At 36.2% G+C, this 23,685-nt stretch overlaps 2 protein-coding genes across 3 annotated transcripts; one reads left to right on the forward strand and one right to left on the reverse strand.

The window, feature by feature from the left end:
* Positions 1–7: 7 nt before the first annotated feature.
* Positions 8–5,396, forward strand: slc25a35 (solute carrier family 25 member 35). The gene is made up of 5 exons (XM_051894472.1): positions 8–1,355; positions 1,765–1,830; positions 2,092–2,244; positions 3,517–3,651; positions 3,816–5,396. The coding sequence occupies exons 1-5, from the start codon at positions 984–986 to the stop codon at positions 3,984–3,986; spliced, it is 897 nt and encodes a 298-aa protein (XP_051750432.1). The 5' UTR covers positions 8–983; the 3' UTR covers positions 3,987–5,396.
* Positions 5,293–13,468, reverse strand: rangrf (RAN guanine nucleotide release factor). 2 transcript variants are annotated; one of them, XM_051894481.1, is made up of 6 exons: positions 13,386–13,468; positions 13,103–13,181; positions 10,986–11,102; positions 8,142–8,304; positions 6,782–6,876; positions 5,293–6,556 (listed from the first exon to the last, which is right to left on the reverse strand). In XM_051894481.1, the coding sequence occupies exons 2-6, from the start codon at positions 13,165–13,167 to the stop codon at positions 6,445–6,447; spliced, it is 552 nt and encodes a 183-aa protein (XP_051750441.1). In that variant the 5' UTR covers positions 13,168–13,181; positions 13,386–13,468; the 3' UTR covers positions 5,293–6,444. The 2 variants fall into 2 exon arrangements, with proteins under 2 accessions (XP_051750441.1, XP_051750442.1); XM_051894482.1 differs by having other exon boundaries at positions 13,379–13,458.
* Between the last annotated feature and the right edge of the window lie 10,217 nt (positions 13,469–23,685).

A 23,685-nucleotide genomic window follows, 5' to 3' on the forward strand; every position in this document is an offset into this window, starting at 1 on the left:
CAAGGGTTTGTGCCATTTAAAGTACACAGAGGAGCTTTTATTCTGAGAGTAAACTGTTAAAAACTGTTAAAAAAAAAAGTTTTTAAACTTAAAAACTGAATTGAAGTCCCAGGAATATGGATAATTATAGTATCAATGTGGCTTTGTCTTTACCTGTTATTTTGTAATTTTTTAATTTATAAGTTGGTAACGTTAGCAGATGTTACTGTTAGTTATGCTCTGCTTTTTATGGGAAAATATATGGATAGTTTAATAGTTTTTACAATAATTTATTCTCGTTCTTAACATAATTTCTTTACATTTTGTTTATAGTCCTGTTTGTACTATTTCATATTCATTAAACATTAATAATGAACATTCAGTTACACATTATTTTAATGTTTCCCTGTCACAGTGTAACTACTATTAATTGTAATATTAAACGTACTTATTATAGAGTTAGATTTTGGTTTAGGGTTAGTTGCTTGTGTGCATGCATAATTTGCTGTTGTGACTATAATAAGTATATGTAACAGGAACATTAAAATAAAGTGTTACCGAATATTCTTTACAGAGGAGAGTTTTGTGTAATGGCACAGTTGGGGTGGGCATCAACCGCCTGAAGATGTCACTTGATGTAATTTACAACCGTCCAATCACAGGTCATGTAACAAGGGATGGGGCAATGTCTTTGTTTTGATTGGTTAAAAGGTCGAGTTGGGATGATAGACGCGCCCTGGCGAATGCAATCTGACAGTCATACTCGGCAAAATGTCCACGCGCAGCGCATGACTGAGAGGAGGATTATAGAAGATACTCATCTGCTTTCTTAAAAATGGCACTGTAAAAATTATTTGTCAGTTATCCTAACAAAGTACTTTACTAATATGTTTTTTTTATTCACAGACTGCTAAAAAACGTAGGCCTGTTTCTTGTTGAAAGGCAAACTAAACAGCCTGTCCATCACTTGTTTCCGGGCATTCCGCGAATTCCGCGATTGAAACATGGATTTCGTTCTCAGCGGCGTCGCTGCGTGTGGCGCTTGCTTTTTTACAAACCCTCTGGAGGTTGTCAAAACTCGAATGCAATTGCAAGGAGAGCTAAAAAGCCGAGGAACCTACCAGGTGTATTACAGGAATGTATTTCACGCCTTTTACACGATAGGCAAAATAGACGGACTGGCTGGTCTTCAGAAAGGTTTGGTCCCCGGGTTGGTTTATCAGTTTTTCATGAATGGGATCCGTTTGGGGTCCTACGCCATCATCGAGTCCTTGGGCTACATTCACACGGACGGAAGGGTCAGCGCTGCAAAGAGCACAGTGTCCGGGGCCATTGCCGGTGTGGTGGGCGCTGTAATGGGCAGCCCTATTTACCTGGTGAGTAAAGTCTGCGTTTCTGTCTAGTAAACGACGGATTAAACACGTGCTTAGTGCCGACCTATTCAGTGGTCACTCTGAATATCACGAACATAAGAGTGAGATCGCTAGGTGCACGCACGCAGCGGTAGCCTACCTACTGAAAGAGCGAAAATAGACAACTGCATAACGTAGCGCAAAGATAACTGAATGCATCAGTGGTGCGAACGAAAAGGATAGTTTCGAACCTGTATTCTGATATTATTCAGTATTAATGGGTCAAGTGCTGTCAAATGCAATGAGGAATCTGAATGTTTTCCATGCTTTTGGTTTCCATACACTGACTGAATGTAGATGGTGCTCCAAAATGGATGAACAGTGGCTTTAGTTTACCAGCAGGTTACCTACTCTCTATTTGTATTTCCTTCAGGTAAAGACACATCTCCAGAGTCAGTCTACTTCCTCTATTGCAGTTGGACACCAGTATAAGCACAAGGTAAGTTAATGGTGACCTCACAGAAACATCTATGTTAAAAAATTTTTTTTTTCTTTTAACGTTATGTAACTTCCAGTCAACTGATCCTAGGGTTGTAGAGATTTTTGTAATGTTAGATCCCATTGCATTTATAGTAATATACTAATATTCAGCAACAGTTTTGCATCAATGGTAAAAGGAACCAGCTCGAATCTAAAACCACTAACATTTCCTGTTTGTTATCTTTCTTCTCCTATATCTTTGTTTTTCTTTCTATGTCAGGGCATGATGCATGCTCTATTGGCCATCCACAAACAGCACGGAATTCTGGGTTTGTGGAGGGGGGCAAGCGCAGCGGTCCCAAGGGTCAGTGTGGGGTCAGCTGCTCAGCTCTCTACTTTCTCTGCCTCTAAAGAGCTGGTCACTGACCTACAGGTAAGCATAGGATATTTCATTTCAGCTGGGAGTTATTCACAGTGAGAATCGAAGAGGGGCTTGATATCTGTTTTACAGACAGTATTGAAGTGGCTCCTCTAAACGATTGAGAGTAACACCTGTTGATAAATATCGTTGTCATTTCCCCAAACACTGTGTAAAGTAGCCTTAGTGGTCCAACTCAGTCATAATGTGTTTTTGTAGGGCAGTACAGGGGGCCGATGTTTTAGCAAATCTGCTTTTTTCAGGGCAGTCAACTTTTAATTAAATTAATTCCATCTCAATAGAAATTTCCATTTAGCCTTTAAGGACCCCATTAAATCAAATGTTTGTGTAGTCATTAATGCGTGTTAGCTTTGAGGTCATCAATATGCTAGTGCATTCATAAAAGTTGACAAAACAAAGTCTTGGATATACACATTTATAGTTCCTTTTCACGGAAAACAGACCAAGACTATTGATGACTTGTTTGACATGGGCATATACATATTTTTGTCCAATAAAATGCTCTCTAAAATGAGGATGCCCCCCTCACTCACCCCAAAAACACCTGCCATGACTAGAAATATTGTAGGAAACAATGGTGTTGCCAAACTGTGTTGTACAGCAACTACCAGCACACATTTCGATATGCCACACCTTCATGTTTCAAAAGGAAATATGTCAAAGGAAAGAGGTTGTGTCTTAAGACTTTTAAAGCAAGTACCCTGTATTTAGGGCATTAGGCTATACCGTAGATACAGTTTATGCCTGTTGAGGAAGTTATTTGACAGTTACATGATGTTATTACTACTCATGTTTTCCAGAATGGTGAACACACAAGGGTGTTTTCTGTTTCAGTTCGGAGTCATTTATAAAGTGTAGGAAGTTAAATATGAAACTGGCTATCCCAACATTTAGTTTAACCACTAGGAAATAGCAAAATATATTGCTTAATGCAGCACAATAAAATTATCTACATACAAAATAAAGATCAATATTTAGGTGTTTGTCATTTTTGTGCCAAAGAACAAATGATTAAATGGTAATGTTACTCTACTAAAAAATAAGTCACTAAACATCACCAGTTCACAGAAGAGTTTGTGATGTTTACTTACATAAAAAGGCAAGTGTGGAGGGAAAGCAATATCCGTAGATGATGACAAAAAGTGTCATTTTTGAGTAAACTATTCCTATTACAACTATTGAAGACAACACTCCTTACACAGTTGAAATGTGAAAACATTCTCTGTTTTGTTAGTAATCTGTTTCTTTTTCATTCTGTATTTGTAGGTGTTCTCTGAGGGCAGCTGGTTAATAGCGCTGAGTGCTGGTATGATCAGCAGTGTAGTAGTTGTATTAGCTATGACTCCTTTTGATGTGGTCAGCACTCGACTCTACAACCAGCCTGTGAATCATCTTGGCAAGGTGATCTCCTACTAACTGTCAACAACAGAAATTTGTTCAAACTCTTACTGTAATTATTAGCAAATTGTGTCCTTGGTTTCATTTCACACTTGCATATCCAGTTTCACCAACAAAGTGCTAAAACTGGTAAAACAAGGCTTCTCTCGCTCTCTATTCTCATGCAGGGTGTATTGTACAGAGGTTTCTTGGACTGTTTCTCTAAGACACTGAAGAAGGAAGGAATGACTGGTTTGTATAAAGGACTCGGAGCCTCCTACTTCCGCCTCGGACCTCATACCATCCTTTCTCTGCTTTTCTGGAATGAGCTGCGCACTTTGTACCATAGCAACTGCTAGCGTTTTGCTATTGCCTGCAGCAAAAATATCAACTGATGTTTCCCTGATTAGCTGATTAAAGAAGCAATCAAGCACTAAGGTATGAAAGACCCTTGCTATATTTTGAATATAGTCACAACGCACAGCAGAGTGACTATACTCGCAATGCAGCATGGCCTCAAGTGCCTTATTACATTTATAAAGCAGTTACTACATATAAAAATATTAAGAACATTTTTTAATAAAACATTATTTTATTAAGCATCAATCTTCAACTGGCAACCTTCTACTAGAAGTACTTCCTGATATAACAATGTTGCTATGCAACAAAAATTATGCGCTATGGGATTTGCGCAGTGATGTGGTAAACTGAGCCATTACTATATGGTGGAATAGCACAGCTGGAATGCTGCACTGACCAAGAAGCCAGGACTGGAATTAACCATAACACTCGTTTAGGAGGTACTGTATGTAGAATGATATTTTCATATATTATATATTACATTATATACACATCACACTCCAGCAAAGTTTTGCAAAAGGTTTAATGGAAACATAATATATCTACACTCACTGGCTGAATCAAAGTTACTGTAAGTTTTGCGTGCACTTGAATTATGCTAATTAATTTCCTGAATCCTGATTCTGATTGGGTGACTCATGTTCCAAGGGTGTTAACTGTTAACTGAAAGATTAATTCTTTTAAAAATACTTTTTATATATAGTTTAACCCTTTCCTAAAGATTAAATGTGATCCACTGGATCAGAATCAGTTGAACTGTTCTGTTTTATTGTATTATGAATTGCATGATATACTGTAAATTTAGTTCTCACAGAGATTGTGGTAGAATGACTGAAACACAAATAGTCTTTTCATTTTGTGACTGACTTGACAGCTGTAATCTTGCTGCTAATTATTAATCATGACTGGAAGAGCAAAGACTTGCTTTTTGAGTAGTTAGAAGTTAGAATGAGTTTACATTCAAACTGACTGGTTAAAACATAACATCAGAAATAGTTTTTTTTTTCTCCCAACAGTCTTGTCTTGTTTGCTGATGCCTATAAATGTAAGAATGTCTCATTTGTTTCAAATTTGGTTGCTTGGCTGGAAGATAAATTAACAGAGAAATAGAATTAAACCTTACCATCTTTGATTGTACAATTGACAGTTTCATGTCATGTGCTCAAAGTCTCTCGAATATTAGGACAATAAGACACTATTCAATGGGACATAGAATAATGGTCACCATTTGCCTTAATTGTGCTCTACTGAATGTGTATCTACTGCAACTCATGTTTGATGATTTAGAGAAACTAATGTAACTAATTATATGCAATCAATTATTTATTAAGATACTATAAATGTATAGGTACATATAGGGTCTGTAACATGACAGTATATAATTTGAAAATAAATTATTTTTAAAAGAATGACTTCTATTTTCTATATACATGACAACACTGCAACATCCTTGTCCTTTAAGTACAAATACACTCATAAGCTTATCCTCAAAACATGCTTTCTCACTTAATTCACACTTAAAAATGTCTGAATGTCTTTGTATTAAATCAAGTGACATCAACATGGAAATAATGTTTTTTTTAAACTGTTAATCAACTGGTCCCATGGTTATTTTAAATGGATTTATGAAGATAGTTACCCATATGTTTACAGGTGTAGTTCATCACATTAACTATGGACATGCTACACTTAAGCCACAATACATATTGTTTTCATTTACTATACATATTGGTTTATAATTTAAAACCTAACTTTTTGTGAAAGGTTTTGATTGTGCTATTTTTCCTTGAAAAATAAATGTTACATGGTCTGATATCTAATGCAATGATATTCAAACATTAAGTGTGACTTAAGTGTTCAAATACTTTTGGTCAAAAAAGGAGATCAATGTCTTAGGAAAGTTCAGAATGATATGAAAGTTGATGAATTGGTGAAAGTGTCTTACATTTCAGAGTTAAGGAAAAACCAGAGTTTCAACACAGAGTTCCAGTAAAATTGTTACACATTGATTTTGTGGTCAAGTAAGAGATGTTTAAATCAGCATACAAAGGACAATGATGACTGCAAACCTTTGATTACATCAAGAAAACTTTAAAGAAATACTGCTGAATGAATCAGCATAAATGTACATTGAGATAAATAAATGCTGGTTTCGAGAAGATTCAGAAACACAATGTTTTTCTTATTATGAAATGCATTTATTTTTACTTTTTAATAATTCAAGATTCTCTATTTTTTTTTGTTTGTTGCATAGCCTCACCTACAGACAAATGCTAAGCCTTGCACTACAAGGAAAATGTTTCATATAGACTCTAGCTTTCTAGCTTTTTAGGTGTTGTGAAGTTTGTGTTTTAAGCCATTCAGTCATTGTAAAAGCAAATTTTAAAAGCTTCTGGGAAAAAAGCCTTTTGTAATGATATTTAGACTTTCTTGTATTTAAACATATGCATGAAGAATCTACCCAAACACTCCAGGGTCAAGTATGCAGAAGGACTGCAGAACACCCTGGAAGTCCTGTAGTGTCCAGGGTATAGCTGCCACATTTCCAATGGCACTGCTGCTGAGGGGACTGAGAGAGAAGATTTTAAATCAAACCTTCTCGCTATACGTATTAAGATCCTGACTATACCATTTCAGCATCTTTGAACACCATGTGTATAAATGCATAATAATCATTTAATTTAAGACATCTAGGTAATCCCCAGTATACGAAATTTAATTACCAAATTTAATGGGGAAAATTTAAGAGAAAATTTTGGAATGACTTCAACTTGTATGTGTTTAACCAACTCACTTGATACAAACAGGGTCGTTGAACGTCACTAAGATGTCAGTAGTGTACTGCTGCAAGCGGAACAAGCATAGGTAAATGTTCACAGTGTTCTTTGCCTGTAAAAAAAAAAAAACTAAATAAATAAAAAACTAAATAAATAAATGGCATAAAATCTTAACATAAAAAGAAATTACTGACAGTATAGTGTCAGCAGTCATACAGTTTCTCAACTAAAAAAAACCCAGAACAACCCACAGAAATCATGTGAACCATCACTTATAGATGAGGAAATTCACATGGTCAAAGCAAAAGTGAACGGTGACAGAATATTATACTATAGAACTAGTAAAGGGATTCATGCTGTAGCAATACATTCTAATGTCACTGCATGTTGGTGTTAGGCATGCTGAAGATTTACCATATTCAATTTGTTTATGTTCCCTCTTAATTTAAAGCTGTGTTTATGTATGGCCTTTGTGTGTGTATGGCTTTTTCCTTTTTTTATTGGACAGTTGTTTTTAAGCAGCAATTTCCATACTATCCGCCCTATTAGTATTTGAAATTAGAATTAGTGTGTCCCAAATCGTAGTATGTTGAAATGAGTATTCCAAAGACACCTGGATCTACTACGGATCTAGTAGACCTAGTCTACTTTTTCCGGTTACAATCTCAAGTGCAGATCCACGCAACACTCTAAAGGCTAATAATGCCCACAACCCATTGCGTGCTGGATGAGGATTTGACTACAAACACAAATAAAAAGTGTTAAAAAAAAAAAAAAAAACTACCTACATAGCAGATGTGCGAGACCAATGGTGAAGTAGGGAGGTTTGGATAAAGAGGTCTGAGTGATTAATAATCAGTATCTAACATGATGTAAAGATAACATTATCCACATTATATTTCATCTGCAACAGCATTATGAACTTTTATAATGATACATTTGGTCATTAACTTTTAAATGCATGAGGAGAGTTCTCCACATAAAAGACCCACGACTGGCAGATCAAAGTGCTACTACATTTCTCTCCGATATGATAGGAAATTAAATTAAATTGAATGTGGAAGATTTCAACTGTGACAAGATGATTGACAGGGCAGTTTAAACGGTGACAGGATGCATGTGATGTTAAAGATGCAATTATGATGAAGTAATATCTCCCAAAGCTTGCCTACTATTCAGCTACACACTCAAAAGTATATACTTTTTCTTCTCAAAAACAATACACATTTCAGGGCATAGTATAAGTATGCGAACTGGGAAGCAGCACTTGTTTTTGGCAAGATAATTATGGTCCTTTAGTGTTGTCTGGGACACAATAACATTTCCACTACAATTGCAAGTTAGTAATACGAATTGTAAAAAGGATCACAGATGTACCTCCTCATTGAATTTAGAGACCAGCTGAGCTCCAGACAGCAGCCAGGCAGAGTTGCATTCCTGCATTGACAGCTCAGACTGGGAGAGCTGCTTTACCTCTCTGACCTCCCAAGAGCCATTCTCTACCGCCTTGTTACTGGCAGCCACGTCCTCAAAGTGATACCTGTCAAAATACAGACCAGAGAATCCATTTTTACCTACCTATCCTTTATAAATAATTCAATAATTTATTTCCTAATGTTTCTAGTGAATGTTGATGGTTGCAGTTATTCTATTCTTTGTTTACTCAACATCCAAACCTGTATGACCTGTTGACATCTTTCACACAGCCTGTTTTTACCTGTTTAAGGTAAAGACAGCACTGCGCTACTTTTCCATTATTTTTCAATGTAAACTCACTAGATGGATGTCTTCAACCACTGCACTCGCATCTTTTGCAACGTCTCGTGCATGACACAGCATTCTAAAAACGCAGTGCTCAAGTTAAAAGAAATTCAACTTTTAAAAAAACTAAGGTCTCTAGACCTTGCGCTTTTTGTCATTCCACTGACCTGCATCTCGTGTTTTTAAAAGCAAAAAATATAGGAATGCTCCCTGTAAATGTGCAAAATGTTCAATAAAAACTTCTATTTAAAAACACTAACCTTTTAAAAACACTTCTATTTTAAATAACTTCAAATGATTCACAGTTCTATTTTTCATTTCATTTTTTAATCTTTCTGATCATCAAAAATCCTGATAAAAAAACATCCACACATTTCACATTTCAACCATTTTTAGCCAATAATAATAATAATAATAAAGAAATGTTTCTTGAGCACCAAATCAGCATATTAGAGTGAGTTCTGAAGGATCTTGTGACACTGAAGACTGAAATAATGGAGCTTTGCCTTCACAGGAAAAAAATACATTTTAAAATATATTCAAATAGAAAACAGTTCATTGAAATTGTAGTGATATTTCAAGGTACTCCTGTTTTTACTGTATTTTTTAATCAAATAAATGCAGTCTTGGTAGGCATAAGAGACTTCTTTCAAAAAAAAAAAAAAAAAAAAAAAAAAACTTACTGACCCCAAATTTTTAATCGGTGGTGTATATTATATATTTTTATTATATACAGGTTTTGGTTATTATATATTGGTTATTATTTGGCATGTCATTCAATGCCACATGACAGATTTGATTTGGACAGTTGAAATATCATTAGTTTTCCCAAGGAGCAGATAAGCCATGAATAGAAATTATTTTTTTTATGAGTGTTCAAAAAACACTTTAGAAATTTGGTATTGAAACTTTAATTACGTAGATTATCAAAATGGCAGGCAATCATCAAACAAGAGCATGTTAATTTTTCCAAAGGAAAAGGCACGTCAAAAACACATAGAACCCACCAAGTCACTGTCAGTAAACGGATGCTATGTTCTATTTCTGACACACTCGATCTATGCGCTTGCGCTACCGACAACAGGACAAATGCATTTGGAACGTTCACTTTAATGTGTCCAAGGAAGCATGGGAAACAAAAACCAAAAGCCAAGTGATGAAACGGCGCTATCTGATTAAACTGTGCCCAGATCTAGCAGTCGCAGTGGGACAGCAGCTGGACCGTCTCCCCCACAGCGCTGACAAAACTTACTTGAACGCTTCTGCTAACTCTATTGAAGTGATAACCAGCGCAAGTCGCTTGACCCATTTAATTTCGAAGAGCACAATATGATATGTGAACATTAAAGGCTCTGTGTAAACCTAGCTGAAAACAGATTGAATAGTTCCGGCCATGTGAACTGAAGTGTCGAGGTAATTACTTGAAGAGTAATTACTTTGCAATCTACACAGCATCACCCCTATAAAAAATTTCCATGCTATATAAATATGGCATTATGGTATTTACTATTAATGTTACTATTATCAGCCTTATATTAAATGTTGGGTAGTACAAGGGCAGTATAAGTCATTTTCATAGGTTATGTTTTATAGTTTTATGTGTTTAAGGTGTTTTTCATCATAAATAGGCATACCATTTTATTATTAGTAATATTAATATTATTGTTGTTGTTATTATAGAAACCATGAAACCATGGTAATGAGGAGCATGGTTTTTGCCTGTGTCATGATTACAGATAAACTCTGGATTTTATGCAAGAACTACTAACTTTTCATTAGCACAACTGCAAAGGAGAATTTAAGAGCTTTATAGCCTGGATCCCATGAATTAAGGATAAATCTATGACTTTTTTCTGTGTAGATATGTTCAGTTCTAATAAACTTTAATTGAAGCAAAATATTAATTCAATAAAAGACTACAATATAATGCCATAATAAAATTGTGAAACATTTGCAACATATTCAAAAACAATTATTTTTATTATGCGTTTCTGTTATTTACTTAATTTATTAATTTATTTATTTATTGTTAACCCCAGCAAAACATTTATTAGGGGGATGTGTGGGCTAGATAGGCTGAATTTGAGCCCCAGCCCTGATGATTCTCCTCTTCTAGGACCAGAAAGAAGATCTTCTAATGATAAAACTATTTAAAGTAAACTCCTTACAGCAGACATATGCGCAACAGTTGCTGCTGTTTCTGGAAACCCGTTTGCTTTGACCTCATATCTGGTGTTAATGCATTTATGTGCTATATAATGTGTTATAGTCTGCAATATTTAGTTTACATACTCATTGTATCTCTGTGTGTTGGAGATTTGATTTAACAAAGAAAAATACTAATTATTCCTTTGGTAGAAAACATTGTGGCACCTAGATAGGCTACTATGAAAGGTGTCCTTGGGTTTGCTTTTAGCACCAAGGCCCTATGTGTTTTTAATCCCGGCCTTTACATGTTACCTGGCTGCTTCAGCATCCTGCACTTGGCTTTGGTACTCCAGCAATTCAATGATGATACTCTGATCTGTCTGAGAGTGAGCGAACACTTCTTGATTATCAGGGATCTGCCTCAGTTCACTGCAGACAGTAGGGAAGAGAATGATGAGTTTTTACCATACAAATCAGGTAAACTCAAGCTTAATTAAAACTACTAAGCCACAACACGCAAACCCACGGGTGGTTGTAATAAAACAGCGGCAACCACAATGTGATAAAAACAGACTTTTATTAATATAATTAATAATCATAACAGTTTTTCTGCCAAATAGGGTTAGTTCACCCAAAAATGAAAATAATGTCATTTATTACTCACCCTCATGTCATTCTACACCCATAAGACCTTCATTCATCTTCGGAACACAAATTAAGATATTTTTGATGAAATCCGATGACTCAGTGAGGCCTCTATAGCCAGCAAGTTAACTTACACTTTCAGTGCCCAGAAAGGTACTTAAAACATATTTAAAACAGTCCATGTGAGTTCAGTGGTTCTACCTTAATATTATAAAGCGACGAGAATACTTTTTGTGTGCCAAAAAAACTAAATAATTACTTTTCAACAATATCTAGTGATGGCCGATTTCAAAACACTGCTTTGAATCTTTTGTTTAGAATTAGTGGTTCGGATCGCGTGTCAAACTGCCAAACTGCTGAAATCACGTGACTTTGGCGCTCAGAATCAAGTATTCTCGTCGCTTTATAATATTAAGGTAGAACCACTGAACTAACATGAACTGTTTTAAATATGTTTTTAGTACCTTTCTGGGCACTGAAAGTGTAACTTGCTGGCTATAGAGGCCTCATTGAGCCTTACGGGTGTAGAACGACATGAGGGTGAGTAATAAATGACATTATTTTAATTTTTGGGTGAACTAACCCTTTAATTAATCGTTACTCATCTGTGTGGGCTGTTTGCGTATTACAGTTTTTCTTGATTGCTAACACACAATTCATGAAACAATTCACCATTTTCTCACAACTATAAACACAATCTCAGAACTACACACCAACTTGTACAAACCTTAAACTTCCACATCAAACTCAAATATTTCAGTCAAAGACATATTCCCTTTTGTCAGAATCAAAATTTGGCCTTAGATGACACAAAAACCTAGCAAATACACAGACTACTTTCCTGCCCAGTGAACACTAGTTAGACTGATTCATAATACTGTAACAAAAACCTCTTCTTGGGACTCAGGAATAATTTTGCAGCTCAATTTCTATTACAGTATACAACATAAATGAAAGAGTGCAGATACAGTAAAATACAACAATGAGCTTTAAGAATAATTCATTTTCATTACACTACTTTAAAGTGATCTTACAGTAGATGAGAAGGGAAGTTCAAATACCAAGTAAGTATATATACACTGTATTCAACACAATACAGTATACTGTCAATTACAGTAAGTAAATAAATAAATTCAGCATCCTTTGCACCTTCGGACAAATTCCATTACAGTATAGAGTACTATAACAGTTTTTTTTGGTCTTCTGACAAAAATCTTTCTCTACCTCAAAAATTCACTACAAATAAATTTGACAATCACGGGTTTAAGGGAGTAGTATACATGTGCTACATTTTACTATACATCAGAATCTCGGGATAATATAAATAGGAGCACAGCTGTGCCATGCTCCTATTTATATTATTTTGGGATTCTTCTTGGTGGGTCATCAGTTTTGCTACTTAATGTTTACTTATGGATAAATGTGTACTATTTGTGAGTTTACATTGTGATGCTTGAGTTAATTATATTATATGTTTGTGTTTAATGAATGAGAAAATGGTTAAACCTGTGTAAAAAATGTGGCCATTTTTGTGTAGAGTTTTACAGAAATCATTAAGAATATTGTAATGTGTGTGAAAACACGTGAAATGTGTTAAACGCTTTGAGAAATGAATGAATGGTTTGGGAAATATTGTCAGCTGAATCAGTGTGTTAGCAGCAATCGAGGAAAACTGTAATATTGAATTAACGTTCTGTGTCATGTGTACGTTGACTTTAGAAACACACTAACAGTTAGTTACATTGATTTCTACGCCTCTGAAACATACTGTTTTATATAATTACCTAATATCCTGGGCATTGAAGGGAATAACAGCTGATAAAGCACCGCCAAACAGATTCCGAGCCATAGCTGTGCTCGTCACTGCAATTATAAAGCCATTTATATACAAAACATCAAAGAAAAGTATACTGTATTATCAATGTGCTGTCAGTAAAACAACTTTAAAGTCCTCAACACAACGTCATTTCATCACAAAGGTAGATAAGCATAAGGTGTCGATTTAATAAACTTAGGCCATATCAATAATTTCACATAAATATATATGACAGCAGACTCACGACTAACCAGCCACGATGACTTCCCTCCATCAGCTGCTACCGGATGTGATGTTGTTGAGATCAAGCGTGCCCTCTAGTGGTGTATAACAAATTATCAACTTGAAATGATGGAACGCTGTCTAAATTGGAATAAATTTATTTGGCAATATTATACATTTGTGAAGGAGTAGCAATCATTTAGCTCCGTTACATAATATCTACATGTATATTGATGATTACAAGAATGTATTATAATGTTCATATTTGGATAAACATTAAATATTGTGTGTTATGTTATGTATACACCCTACTGACAAATGTTTGGACATGCTTGACTAAATTTATGACAAAAGACATTAACTTATGCTATTAAGGCTTATGCGTAATGCTTGAATTAATTTAAGTTTGAATTAATTTAATTATTTTACCGTTTATTACTGTGAAGCTGCTCTTAAACAATCTGTAGGCCTATTGTATAAAGGATATAAATGTAATTTGGCTTGACTTGAATAAATAAATAAATAATGGTTTACATGAATTGTTTGAACAAACAAATTCATTAGAATGAATCAAACTTTCAAATGCTACACTGAAGAGTGAGGGCAGTTTACAGCAGGGGAGTGTGTCTGTAAATACATGCATCTATTTCTAACACTGTACACACAATGTTTTCATACATTTTCTGAACACTCACCTGTCTGCCATTTGTTGGGATAACAATGTTTTTTTTTTTTTTTTTTTTGACATGCCATATACTATAAATAGTAGTCTCTTTTCAGTTTCAACCCATCTTTACCATACATATTTTGCAGAAACAGTGTCGTTTATGTGGTATGCTTTGAGCCCTCTAACTTATTGACAAAAAGACTTAACAAATGAGCATTGTGGAACCTATAATGGGGGAAATATATGACGGCTTTATCTTCAAGGCCAACATGTTTTTTTTAACTAATTTTAAAAATTCTGATATTATCATATCAGTTTTATTAAAGACGAAGGAGTATTTTATAGTAACACAAGTCCACTAATTAAAGAACATCACAAAATTAATTAGATTGCTTATATTAACTCATGTTTGTGCTGTTGTTTCAAACCAAAAATTGTGTCACTTCCTGAAGGTCTATTTCATTAAGGAACTGACTTTTGTTAGTTAAGGGGATTATACAAAGGAGTAAAGAGACGGAAAGTGAATTTGAGGACACTGGAAAACCTGTAAAATGACAATGCAAATATACCAAGAAAAACATCTTTGTTTGGAACATTTCAAGTCAAGTCACCTTTATTTATATAGCGCTTTTTACAATGCAGATTGTGTCAAAGCAGCTTTACAGTAATAGATGTAAGGGAACATAGTTTTTGCTGTACAGCAACTCTAGAAGAAAATGGCGTCATTGTCCAGCTTAAGTAAGTTCAGTATTGACTGATTGATTCATTTATCTATACAACAGCTCTGGAGAAAACAGTGATGTCATTGTCCAGCTCAGTTCAGTGCGCATACAATGGTGTCAATGCAGGCAGATCAAAAACATTGTGGAACATCAAGTGTCCCCAACTAAGCAAGCCAGAGGCGACAGTGGCAAGGAATCCAAACTCCATCAGATGGAGAAAAAAAAAACTTTGGGAGAAACCAGGCTCAGTCGGGGGGCCTGTTCTTCTCTGGTCAACAATGAACAGTGCATAATCATGATTCAGACAGCATTACAGGTCATAAGTCAGATTGGGATCAGAACAGTCAAAATAGTTAATCCAGTTCCATCTGTTTGAAGAATGGATTCATCACGCCGGTATGGAAACGCTTTTGTTGGGGATCTGTGCCATTGGCTGTTGTGTCAATGAGGCCTTCACAGGGGATGGTCTAGCTGACACAATCTAGCTGACATTTCAAGGATGTGTTGATGTTGTTGTCATGTTTAGGCGCAGGTTCTCCTTCTGATCTGGATACGGCCCGGATCCGGCTGACTATGGTAAACCTTGGGATAAACAGAGAGACTAATATTAGCATAGATGCCTTTCTTCTTATGATGTAATGAGTACATCGGGTGTTATAGGAAGTGTTCCCGGTTCCGGCTGACCTAATTTATGCAGCCTAACAATCCATAATGTGTTATGTGTATGACAGGTTAAAGAGATGTTTTTAGTCTAGATTTAAACTGACAGAGTGCGTCTGCTTCCCGAACAATGTTAGAAAGACTGTTCCAATGTTTAGGTGCTAAATAGTAAAAAAGGATCTACAGCATGCGGTTGATTTTGATATTCTAGGTATTATCAACTGGCCAGAATTCTGAGATCGCTATAAGCGTGAAGGCTATAATGTGTTAAGAGCTTGCACAAGCACTGGGGAGCTAAATCATTTAGTGCTTTGTAAGTAATTATCAAGATTTTGAAATGTATACAATGTTTTATAGGGAGCCAATGCAGTGTTGACAGAACCAGGCTAATACAGTCATACTTCCTGGTTCTAGTAAAAACTCTAGCTGCTGCGTTTTGGACCAGCTGTAGTTTGTTTATTAACTGTGCAGGGCAACCACCCAGTAGAGCATTACAGTAATCTAGCCTTGAGGTCATGAACGCATGAACTAACTGTTCTGTTTTTGTCATTGAGAGCATATGCTATAGTTTAGATATATATTTAAGATGGAAGAATGCGGTTTTACAGATGCTAAAAATGTGGCTTTCAAATGAAAGATTGGCATTAAAGAGCACACCCAGGTTCCTAACTGACGACGAAGACTTAACAGAGCAGCCATCAAGTGTTAGACAGTATTCTAGGGTATTATGTGCAGAGGTTTTGGTCCAATAATTAGAATCTCTGTTTTTTCTGAATGTAGTAGTAGGAAATTACTAGTCATCCAATTTTTTATATCAGCTATGCGTTCCGTTAATTTTGTGAAGAAATATAGACCTAAGTATCATCAGCGTAACACTGAAAACTTAACTGCTTCCTAATGATATCTCTCAAGGGTAGCATGTACAGAGTGAAAAGCAACGATCCTAGTACTGAGCCTTGTGGTACTGAACTTGTGATCGGTATGACATCTCTTCGTTTACTGCTACAGACTGATAACGGTCAGATGATTTGAACCATGCCAGTGCTATTCCAGTGCTAATGCCAACATAATTTTCGAGTCTATTCAAAAGAATCATGTGGTTGATAGTGTCAAATGCAGCACTGAGATCCAATAACACTAATAGAGATACTACGATGATCTGATGAAAAGAGTAAATAATTTGTAACTTTAATGAGAGCAGTCTCAGTACTATGGTACGGTCTAAATGCTGACTGGAAATCCTTGCAGATACCATTTCTTTCTAAAAAGGAATATAGTTGTGATACTGCCTTTTCTAGTATTTTTGATAGAAAAGGTAGATTCGAGATTGGTCTGTAATTGACTAATTCTCTACACTGTAAAAAATAAAAAGTTGAGAAAACTGAAAGGTTTAAGGCAACCAGCTGCAGGAGGTTTTTGAGTTTTCTCAACTTGTTGTAAATTGAACTTGTTACAGTGTAGGATCAAGTTGTGTTTTTTTAATAAGAGGTTTAATAATAGCCAGCTTTCGGTATAATAGTTTCGGTACAATAGTTTTCGGTACATATCCTAGTGACATTTATATTAGAGAAGGTATAAAATAAAGAAACACCTGGAATGTTTCTTTATAACCATCCACTCAAACTCAAAGTTCAGAATTCACTCCTGTGTTGACTTATCACTTCCATAGCATTTTTTTATTTTTATTTTTTTCCCCATATGGAAGTCAATGGCTATCCTCAACTCTCTGGTTAAAGGGTGAGTAAATGATGACAGAATTTTCATTTTTGAGTGAACTGTCCCTTTAATTAAAAAGAAAACTAATTTTCAACTTTAAATCTTGTTGTTATTCGATAGATTTAGACATATTTGATGGAAACATGATAATGTATTGCAAAACATAACGTTTTAAATTCAACTTGATAAAATTATTAGACAGTTCCTCTGGATTGTGCAGAATACAGTAGCACCATTGTCTGCTTACCAGAAGGAGGCGCTTATGCGTACATGTGTGTATATCCAAGTAAGAAGCTAACTGGGCTTTGTTAGTTCATTTAATCTATTAGATAGTTTTAGCCGGATTATAAGGCCAAACATCAAACACTCTGCACCAAACAATGTTCTTTAATAGCCTGCCAACACATTCACAGACAGAGTCTACACACTCTGGCCAAAGATTTAGAAATTTCTGAGATCTTTTGAGAGCTGCTCCTGATAACAATATTGGTGGAACATCAAGGGGCACTAAGCAGACAGTAAAAGTCATTATTTTGGTTTTCTAGGACATATATATGATTCTTCACCAAACTTTTTCTTGAATCCATGTCACGGGTCAAACCTCACTTAGCCTAATTATCCCACTTTATCTTCTCCTGTCTCTCTCTCCCCATGTCGCTCGTTTAGCACTATGCTCTCAATCTCCACATTAAGATCTCCCTCCTCTGAACCTCTTAAGGAACATATGCTAAATCCGGTCTTACCTGCTAGTGCCTCTAGAGGTACTCACTGGGTTAACCTGATAACTTCAAAATTGGCTTGACCTGAACAATTCTTCCTTAGGAATATAAAAAAAGAAACCAAAATGAAGGTCGCCAAATCAATGTATGTGTTACCTGGCTAATTAATCTGCTGAAAAATCCAGCATAAACCAGCATGAATTCCATGTTGGTCCAGGCTGGTTTACGCTGGTATAGTGCTGTTCTAGTTGGGGATTTGCTCCCATTCAGACATGATGAGCATAAGCAAAGTCAAGCATGCTAGGCTTGCAGTCAGCATTCCAAAGGTGTTCAGTATGGGTTCAGGTCTGAGCTATTGCACAGGCGAGTCAAGTTCTTCTAAGGGCACTCCACAAACTGTTGCAACAAAGTTGGAAGCACTGAATTCTCTAAAATAATACTACACCGATGAGCCAAAACATTATGACCACTCATAGGTGAAGACAGGGTGGGTAGTTTTGAAAAGTTTTTTTCCCCCTTGAAAAAAAAATTCTTAATTTTTTGGTTATCGTTACAGAAACAATAAATATTCTATTTGACCTTGAGCTTTGAAGTATTATATTAAATAGTTTAGATAGCTTCGATATTTGACCACAAAAGTTATTGATATTTTGAATAGAATAATGAGACACAAACCTTTTCAGTCGCGTTTACTCGCATTTATTTTTGATCACAGTGGTTCGCTACACAACATACAAACTTTTTGTCCAAAAGTGCACACATTTGGAGAAATGTGTATTCACACATTTACCTCACATTTCTTTAAATAGAATTGAACCATAATTTCTTAATGATTCGCAGAAAGACGATTCTTTGATGATCCATCATTCAATATTGCGTGATCATAATTCCCACATTACGGTGACAGTAAACTTCTACGTTCTGTCTTATAATACATTTATGTGTCAGTTTATTATATACAATATCTGCATTAGATCGCAGTCGAGTGAGTTTTGAGCAGAAACATTGTATTAATCTCATACTGTCACTCTGAAATGAAATAGATTAATGGCGCGCGCTGACTTTCTGGAAAGTGCTTTGAGGCGCGTGAACTAGGATTATGAATCAATTGAATCAATTAAAGTCCATTTATGATTTTATTGTTGTTTGTATTGTCATGTTGCAGCATTTTACTTGGTAATATTTTAAATAATTTTTTATTTTGGTATTTTAAATGCTCTGTTGGTGGTTGGTGGCTCAGCAGAGACAGGGATACATAGACCAGAAGGGGGAAATCCTATACTTATGTAGTATACTTAATGTAGTATCAAACAATGAGACTAAGTTTGATACTTGCATGTCTTGCCCATTTGAGTAAAACTGTCCTGATGCAATTTATTAAGGCTACAGTTAATCTTTGCTGATATTGTCTTGATGAGAGAGAACCAGTTGGAGTCAGAGGATCTTTAATGAACGGAAAGACAAGGCTGCAGCCTGGCACAAACTTAGGGTTCCTTAGAAGACTTCTAGCCTCAGCATCTTCACATCAGAATTTCTCAGAATCCACCTGTGATCTTGTGATCAGTGTTCTTTTAAAGTGTGAAGATGTCACACCGTCAGGATTTGAGTGAGCCAATGAGGAATAGTACTTTCGGAGGGAAACTTTACGATCTTTTGTGTTCTAGCAGGGTGTTTTGCATATGAAATGGGATTGGGTGTTTAAGAGAAGAACCTTCAAGATTCTTATAATATTAATGTGTCACAGATTTAGCAAAATGTAATGTAAATTAACAAATACGAAACGAAAATTGGAGTTTATAGATACCAAGCATGCTACACATGTGACCTTAGTTAACCACAGTATGCAATTCTGAAACATTAATCCAACAGAGTTTGAATTAATACATACTGTAGACAAAACCCTATAAAAGGAAAATCATGAGATGGAAAAATTGGATGTATGTTTATACATTTCTCAAGTGGTTATAGAAAATAGGATTAAAAGGATTTATTTGTCTGTTTCAATGAAAATTAAGTGAGAGTCAAAACTCTCTGTAAATTCCTTTGGGTCATAAAAACAGTCTTATCAGTCTTAATGTGTCCTTTAACCAGACGCCTGGTTCTGCCTGTGTGTTAGTTGCAGTTTGGGGGTAGTTCAGATAACTCTTGCCCACGGTTTGCTTGTTGGGTTAGGGATATTATGGATTATTTGTTAAATATAACAAATAATTGTGTGTCTGATCTGTCTCAGTTGCTACAAAGGTCTGGGTAATTTCTTAAGTTTATGTAGTCATGTAGTACAGTTCATGCAGTTAGTTTGTTAGTGCTGCAGAAATGGGCAGGAATAAAAACCAGAGTTACTTTGACAAGGGCCAAAATGTTATGGCCAGACAGCTGGATCAGACCATCTTTAAAACAACAAGTCTTCTGAAGTGTCCAGGACATCTACCAACAATGGTCCGAGGAGGGACAAACCACAAATCGATCAAAGGGTGTTGGGTGCACAAGACTCATCGATACACAAGGGCAATGAAGGTGTGGGATTACAAATTTAAGAATCTGTTTAAGATCTGCTGATCCTACATCCTGACATAACATCACATGAAATACTAAGGTGAAGTACATTGTATTTAGCATATTAAGGTAAAGACGATGACATCAGATGAATGATTCTGTTAAGCAAAGTTTCCAGCAAGAGTTTTCTGCCAATTCCTGTTCTCTTTATTGTATGTCTAATGAGTCAGATTACTGAGATTCTCACCTTTTGTCTTTAATGGATCTTGGAGCCCCTGTCCCATTTATTGAATAGTTATGCTGATTGGATTAGGACTTGAGACACTCTAGAGTCTGGGACGGGTTTGTATACCTGAATACTTAATTTGCATGCTTTGTTTAAGGCCGTTTCCCAGGTGCTTTGTCTCCATCCCTAAGCACTGCCCCCTAAAAAGTATATAAACTACAATGTACACTGCCTTAGTTAGACTTGGATGACACAGCGCGTTTCTCAATAAAGAGTAACTTCTGCTTGAAAGATATCCCAACGTCTCCTGGTCTCTGCTTCGACGAGGAAAAAGTTTCCTACAAAGGCTATCCCGTCTGGATCAAACTGACAAAAGGTCTATATGGCGACAATTTTAAATATGTCTATATGAGGAATTGCATAGCACCCTGATGCATATGGGGCTGTGTAGGCACAGACTGGTCAGAGTGGCCATAATGACTCCTGTTTAATGGGCCAACAAGCATCGTACCTTAAAGCAGTTGAAAAAGGTTGTCTGGTCTGGTGAGTCCTGTTTTCTTTTATATTACATGGACGCCCATACACGTATGCACCGTTTACTTGGGGAAGTGTTGGCACCAGAATACACTGTGGGAAGATGACAGGTCAGTCAAGGGACTGTGATGCTCTGGGCAATGTTATGCTGGAAAACCCTGGCTTTGGCCATTTTGATGTCAATTTGACAAATGCACCCTACTTAAACGTCATTGAAGACTAGCTAGACCTCTTAATGGCAGTGATATTCCCTGATGGCCTCTTACAGCAGGACATTGCACCCTGCCTCACTACAATGTTTAGGAATGGTTTGAGGAACATAATGAAAAGTTCAAGGTGTTCAAGGTGTGGCTTATCTTCAAATTTTGCAGGTCTCAATTTGATTGAGCATCTGTTGGATGTTCTGGACCAACAAGTCCAATCCATGGTGACTCCACCTTGCAATTTAAGGACATGAAGTAGCTGCTGCTAATGTATTGGTGCCCTACTGTATATAAGAAAACAGCTTATAAATCATACTAAATTCTTTTTTTTGTTTGTTTGTTGTAAAAATGCACAAAGTTTGTATATGTTCTTAACCCTCAGGATGCTCTAGGGGAACTGTCACTGTAATAAGTTTACTGTAAATCACCATGGAGAAACACATCTGCTATGATATCTGCATGGCAACTTGTTTACTTTCTCATCAAATATAAATGTGAACATGACATTGAACATTACCCATTTAATCACACACACACAAGCGCGCACACACACACACACACGTTTGTTTTTATAAATTGTGCGGACATTCCATAGGTGTAATGGTTTTTATACTGTACAAATCGTATTTTCTATCGCCCTATACATCCCCTACTCCTAAACCTACCCATCACAGAAAACTGCACATTTTTACTTTCTCAAAAAAACTCATTCTGTATGATTTATAAGCCTTTTGTAAAATGGGGACATGGGGTAATGTCCTCATAAGTCACCCTCTCCTTGTAATACCTATGTCATACCCATGTCATTATACAAATTTGTGTCCTGATATGTCACAAAAACACACACACACACACACACACACACACACACACACACACACACACACACACACACACGCACACACACACACACTGCATTTTCTGCATTTATTTTAAAACGAACTGATCTATAAATGAACATGCATCCCAGGACATTGTGTGTATGATTATGGCTGTCTTGTGTAGTGTTGTATGGTATTTTGTTTTATGCATATTTTATGATAGAACCAATGGTTAATGTAACCTCACCTATGCCAAGTTTGGGATCTACGAGTTTGTATTTTGAAGATTTACATGATCATGCATATGATATGTCGATACCTGTGCAACATACTAGTATGACAAGAATCTTTAATAGTTTCTTCTTCAACAACCCAGCCAGTTACATATGCAAATGCCCTGCTAGAAGGACAAAGACTTGTAAAACTCCCCCACAGAGGTATTTCCTGCTCGGAAATTCCACCTATCTCATTGGTAAGGTCAACCCTAAGAGGTGTGACTTCTCCCAGACTTTAAAGAGCCACACACAGCTCCGCCTCATTCTCTTCTTGCTTCTACTGCTGCTTCTTCTAGTTGATGTGCATGTGGGACCCCATAGCCTGCTATGTCTTCACTCTCCTCCCCGGGAGAGAGGACTCTCCCAACAGAGTCAGACTGCAATTCCTTCATTCCATCTCTGAAGAAAATTGCAACTTTAGTACCACCTAACGGACAACCATCAGCTCTTCCTTCTCTGCATCTTCTTTTTGCCGTTCTGCGTGGCCTCTCCGTTCGGCGCGGCCACGACGACAGACCTCAATCTACAACCAGCCATGTGCTTACTCATGGAGAGAGGGTCCATGTCCTGGTCTCTCAACCAGGGGTGCGTTTCCTGTACAACAATGTAACTTGCTGCTTCACTACCATAGTATGATGCATCATTGAACAAATCAACTAGCTAGTCATGACTGTTCCCGAAACTGTATTGTCGCAAATCTGTCGTTCAGCCACGTTGGTGAATGATGTCACGCAGGTGGTGGAGTAATAACTTCTTTAAATTAATCTGTTTGAGATGGAATTAATGCTAGATTTTTGCTATAAATTATGGACATGGCATCTGAGGACTACTTATTTTTGCTTAAAGTTTCTTGACAAACTAAAATATGTAAATGACATTTGTATATATTCGAAATAAAAGATACAGTGCTCAGCGTAAATGAGTTCACCCCCTTTGAAAAGTAACATTTTAAACAATATCTCAATGAACACAAAAACAATTTCCAAAATGTTGACAAGACTAAGTTTTATATATCATCTGTTTAACTTATAACATGAAAGTAAGGTTAATAATATAACTTAGAGAACAAAATTTTCAGTTTTACTCAAATTAGGGTGATGCAAAAATGAGTACTCTGGAACAAAGCTAAATTTTAGACTACAAATGTCTAATTTAACAAGAATTCAACCAGTCTAATTATTATAATTATTCATTACACAGGTGTCCAGCAGACAGTTGACTATAAAAGGATGTTAAAACCCCTTCCCATTTCATGCTGTCAGCAATGGCACCACACGGAAGAGAAATGTCACA

This window comes from Ctenopharyngodon idella, chromosome 5, assembly GCF_019924925.1.
Source record: "Ctenopharyngodon idella isolate HZGC_01 chromosome 5, HZGC01, whole genome shotgun sequence".
In the NCBI taxonomy this organism is placed as follows: domain Eukaryota; kingdom Metazoa; phylum Chordata; class Actinopteri; order Cypriniformes; family Xenocyprididae; genus Ctenopharyngodon; species Ctenopharyngodon idella.